At 42.9% G+C, this 5,169-nt stretch overlaps 1 protein-coding gene across 1 annotated transcript; it reads left to right on the top strand.

Moving 5' to 3' along the window:
- Positions 1 to 223: 223 nt before the first annotated feature.
- On the top strand, positions 224 to 4,590 carry LOC115776546 (Fc receptor-like B; the record flags this gene model as incomplete). The annotated part of the gene is made up of 3 exons (XM_030724262.1): positions 224 to 229; positions 4,089 to 4,284; positions 4,364 to 4,590. Coding segments are annotated over exons 1-3 (429 nt in total), but the record flags the coding sequence as incomplete, so codon positions are not given.
- Between the last annotated feature and the right edge of the window lie 579 nt (positions 4,591 to 5,169).

Here is a 5,169-nt window from a genome sequence, read left to right as displayed (position 1 = left end):
AAACTGTATTCTAAATTTCACAGGTAGCCAGTGTAACTGAATCAGAAGCGGGGTGATGTGAGAATATTTCGAAGATTTAGTCAGAAGCCTAGCAGCAGCACTCTGAACAGTCTGTAAACGCTCCAGGGAATGTTTGCTAAGACAGGTAAACAATGCATTACAATAGTCCAGGCAAGAAGATATGAATGCATGAATAACCATGTCAAGTTCAGAATGAGATATGATGGAGGTAAGCTTAGCAATATTCCTAAGGTGGAAGAAACAAGAATGCGTCAAAGATTTAACATGAGAGTCAAGCATAAAGGCAGTGCCAAAGGTTATCCCAAGGTTCTTAATAGAAGGCTTAACGAATTTAGAAAGAGGACCAAGGGCTATCATTATATTAGAGACAGATCTATCCGGAGCACAGATCAGAATTTCAGTTTTGTCCTCATTAAGTTGAAGAAAATTTTCAGCTAGCCAGCTTTTAATGGATTTTAAGCACATTATTAGTACCTGCAACTTTGAGACATGTTCATGCTTGAAAGAAATATACAGCTGGATGTCATCAGCATAACAGTGGTACGATATTCCCTCAAAAGTGTTTAGAACATGCCTCAAAGGGAGCAAATATAACAGAAAGAGCAGAGGGCCCAAAACAGAACCTTGGGGGACGTAATACGCAAGATAAGCAGAGTCGGATCTGAAATCAGAAACTGCCACATGAAATCGACGATTTGACAAGTATGAAGTAAACCATTTCAGGGCAGATCCAGATATACCCACCCAGCGATGTAGTCTATCAAGTAAAACTTCATGGTCTACAGTGTCAAAAGCAGAAGAAAGATCCAACATCAATACAATGGAACATTCTCCTGCATCCCTACTCAACAAAACATCATTGGAGACTCTAAGGAGAGCTGTCTCAGTAGAATGAGCTCTACGAAAGCCAGATTGAAATTTATCCAGGATATTATGTTGTTCCAAAAAGGCAGTAAGCTGCTTAGCAACAACCTTTTCCAGGATCTTAGATAAGAATGGTAATTTAGATATTGGTCTATAATTATTGAAAGCAGCGGGGTCAAGTTTGGATTTCTTTAAAAGTGGGTGGATGACAGCGGTCTTAAGATAAGCGGGAACTTGACCTAAGAGCAGTGAAGTATTTATTATAGAAAGAATACATGAACTGATGTGTGGAAAAACATTTTAAAATAGGGATGCAGGTAGACTATCCAGGGAACACGAAGACACTTTCATAGATTTAACTAATTTTAGCAGCTCAGGTGAAGTGATCAGAGAGAAACTTTCTAATGAGAAAGACAGGGCTGGGGCAGGAACGGTCAGTGAACAACTGGACTGAGAAATATTTGACCTAAGAGCGCTGATCTTGTCTACCAGAAAATGCAGAAAGGTGTTACACTCTTTGTTAGAAAAGATTGGTGCAGTAGGTAATGCAGGATTAACAATAGCAGTAATGGTATCAAATAGCACTCTTGCATTACCCTTACTTTTCGTGACCAGATTAGAAAAATAGAAAAATCTTTAACTGAATTATTAAAGTAGACTAGGAGGTCCTTTAGATATAAAAGTTGGACATGTAAGCGACTCTTCTTCCACAAACACTCAGACTTGCGGCAAGAACGCTTTATGCCACGAATATTATCATCAATCCAGGGCGAGGATTTAAGGATAGGAGTTAATCTCGTTACAACTGGACAGACTTCGTTTAAGATAGTATGACAGTGAGCATTAAATAGATTTGTTAAATGATCAACATCATCAGACAAAGATAGAGATAAATTGAATCTATCTGAAAAAACATCTGCTGTTGAAGAGTTTAAGATGCGAGAGCTGACCATGCGTCTAGCAGGGGACAGAGTCACATGATACGACAAATCAAAAACAATGCAAAAATGATCAGAGATAAAAATATTGTTAGAGTAAATAAAATCAACATTCAGACCTAGAGTGAAGACCAGGTCTAAAGTGTGACCTTTTTCATGTGTTGGGCCAGACACATGTTGGGTAAAGTGGAAAGAGTCCATGACACTAATAAATTCCCTAGCAAGGAGGTCAGTGTCATCATCAATATGAATATTAAAATCCCCAACGATGAGCAGTCTAGACAATTTTATAGTGGAGGCTAAAAAATCATGGAACTCCTTTTAAGAATAGGCTGCACGAGCCAGGTGGGCGATATACAACCGCGCAGTACAGAGGGTCCTTAGTTCCAACTTTAAGAAGCTGTAGTTCAAATGATGTGAAATGACCAATCTGGGTTTGGCGACAGGAGAAACGGTTAAGAAACACTGCAGCAGTACCACCACCTCGACCGGAAAGCCGAGGCTGGCTGCTGAAGGAATAACCATCAGGACACAGTTCAATGAGAGATACAAAATCCGAGTCACGCTGCCAGGTTTCAGTCAGAAATAAGAAATCTAGATCTTTCGTAGTTATAAAATCATTCAATAAGAAGGATTTATTGGAAATCGATCGGGCATTAAAAAGCGCCATATGTAGTGAGGAGGAAGCCTGAATTGTGGTTGAAGTTCGAGGAAAAGAGCACAGATAGAGAGGGTTTGAGCCTCGGCCTTCATAAAATCCATGAAATGCGGGCCAAACGGGCCAGATAGGAGCAGAGTCCGGGCGGACCCACCTAAGGAAGCACTGTCTTACCAGGCTTGGCCGCGAGTGTCCATGCAGAGACAGCTGAAAAGGATTTCCCTCCAAGAAAGATGACCGAGCACAGGAGGCTAAGAATGCTCTGCGTCGCTTACCCGTCACACCCCGTTTCCAGAGGAGTCTGAACTTTACTTGAAGACCCGCTCGTTTTCCTCTCTTCCTGCGAGGCCTGCGAAATTCCATAGCTGGCTCAATTTGGGCGCCCGACGAAGAGGTGATCTCCGGGGGAAAAGAATGGGGAGTGCCAGCGCCAGGAAAAAAGGTATTTTGACCTACCATGGAGGCACAGATGGAAAGCAGTGAGAGGCGATCGTAAACCAGTACCGGCAGTACATTCCTGAAACAGAGCGAAAGCAGCAGAGCCGAAAAAAATACAAGTAGCGGGGAAAAACACAATTTGCGGCCGATAGCGGCAGAGCCAAACACAGGCGCCATCATACCGGAACCGGAAGCAGTAGCCTTTGATGCAAAGTGTTTTAATTTAACAAACTGTGGAAGCATCAGTGATGAGCTTCTTGTATCCATGTAGATTCTAGTCCAGCAGCTCCCTCTAGTGGCCATATATAAAGCATGTGGGAGGATGGTGTTAGTTAAAACTGAAATGGTTTATAAGAAGAAAAAGAGATCCAGTGTGTTTATAGTTAATGTTTGCAGCATCTTTATCACTCCCACTGCCTCTGCACCAATAGTAAAGCTGGTGCTCAGAGGAAGAGGGCGGGGCTTTACTTGGTGTCAGTGAGAGAAATGAAAAAAAGCTCAAATGAGTGAGAAGGACGATGAAGGAAACATCTGTGCTGTGTCTGCTCTGTAAGTAGAATCTCTGTGTTTGTTTGAATTATTGACCTTTGACTGTCTGCTCTCCTGATAACTGATGATGGAGGAGAAGACATGAAAAACTAATCAGGCTGAATTCAAGTTCAAACACCATGAGGACCAACTGCAGGTCTGAACTGACTCTTTATCTTTGCTCAGGAGTCCAGGAAACACAGCAGGCAGTGAAAAGCTCAAATCATTCACTGATTACATGAACACAGCTGCACAGAGGACACATGACTTTACTGTGACAGTGAGGAGGAGAGACTGTTGTCCAAACTTTAGTGAAACTTGTTGCTGCATCAACTCTAAAATGAGCAGATCTATCAGAGAGAGACAAGTTTGTGTGTCTGTCAGCTGTTTGTGTGGAGTTGTTCTTTGTGTTGACCTCAAACCAACCTGAGTGTCATTTCTCTTTAGTTCTGATCTCACTGCTGAGCTGCACAACAAACCAAGGTCAGTAACCTTCTTCTGTCACAGCTTCAACCTGATCAATGCTCACTAATATGACCTGTTTGGCTTCATGTTTCATTGTAACCCTCACAGCTCGTCTGACTGTGAGTCCCAGCAGATCTCAGTTCTTTGAAGGAGACTTTGTGTCTCTGAGCTGTGAGGAGGACGACAGCTCTGCTGGATGGACTCTGAGGAGGAACACAACAAAAAAGCACAGGACTCAGTGTGGAGATGGGTGGGGAAGATGGTCTGGTTCTTCCTGTAACATCAGCTACATCTACACATGGTACAGTGGAGTTTACTGGTGTGAGTCCAGAGAGGGTGCCATCAGTAACATGGTTAATCTCACAGTCTCTGGTAAGCTGAGTGTGTGGAGTTAGTGTTGATGAAGCTGTGTGTAAATGGATGAAATGCTGTAGTTTGTCTCTGTGTTGAGGTGGATCAGTGATCCTGCAGAGTCCTGTCCTCCCTGTGATGGAGGGAGATGACGTCACTCTGCTCTGTCAAACAAAGACCACTCCCTCCAACCTCCCAGCTGCTTTCTATAAAGATGGCTCCCTCATCAGGAAGCAGCCTACAGGTCACATGACCATCCAGCATGTTTCCAGGTCTGATGAAGGCCTCTACAAGTGTGACATCAGCGGTCATGGAGAGTCTCCATCCAGCTGGATCACTGTCACAGGTGACACACTCACCTGTCTGTGTTTCTGCAGGTTTCAACATTCACAATGTGACCAGAACTTAATGACTGTGTTTGCTTTATTTTAGAGAGACACACCAGCACACCTCCACCTACATCCACACCTCTACCTACATCCACACCTCCTCCTCCTGCTGTTCTCTCTGTGATCTCCTCTGTTGGATCAGTCTGTGTTGTGGTTCTACTGGTGTTACTGGTTCTGCTGGTGAGCCGATGTGTTCACAAGAAACCTGAAGGTGAGACTCAGACTTCCTGATCTTTCATGAATGAGATTGTTTAGTGAAATAAAGTTCATTCATTATGATCACAGTAACTTTCTTACATGTGATCTCTGTTTAGATATTTAATTTCTGTTATTGTTCATTTTGATCATTTCAGCAGATCAAGAAGAAGCTGGAGATGATGACATCAGTCATGTCACATACGATGTTGTCAAAACATCAAGTCATCAACAAGAGCCAGTCAGACAAAGCAGAGGTACCGTGTTGTGGGGGAGGCGGTTTCTGAGGTCATTGATCTCTTTGTAAAGTAAAAATTGTGGA

Source organism: Archocentrus centrarchus, unplaced genomic scaffold (assembly GCF_007364275.1).
Source record: "Archocentrus centrarchus isolate MPI-CPG fArcCen1 unplaced genomic scaffold, fArcCen1 scaffold_33_ctg1, whole genome shotgun sequence".
NCBI lineage: Eukaryota > Metazoa > Chordata > Actinopteri > Cichliformes > Cichlidae > Archocentrus > Archocentrus centrarchus.
Note: the sequence above shows the minus strand (reverse complement) of the source record. Positions and strands in the feature narration are given on the sequence as shown.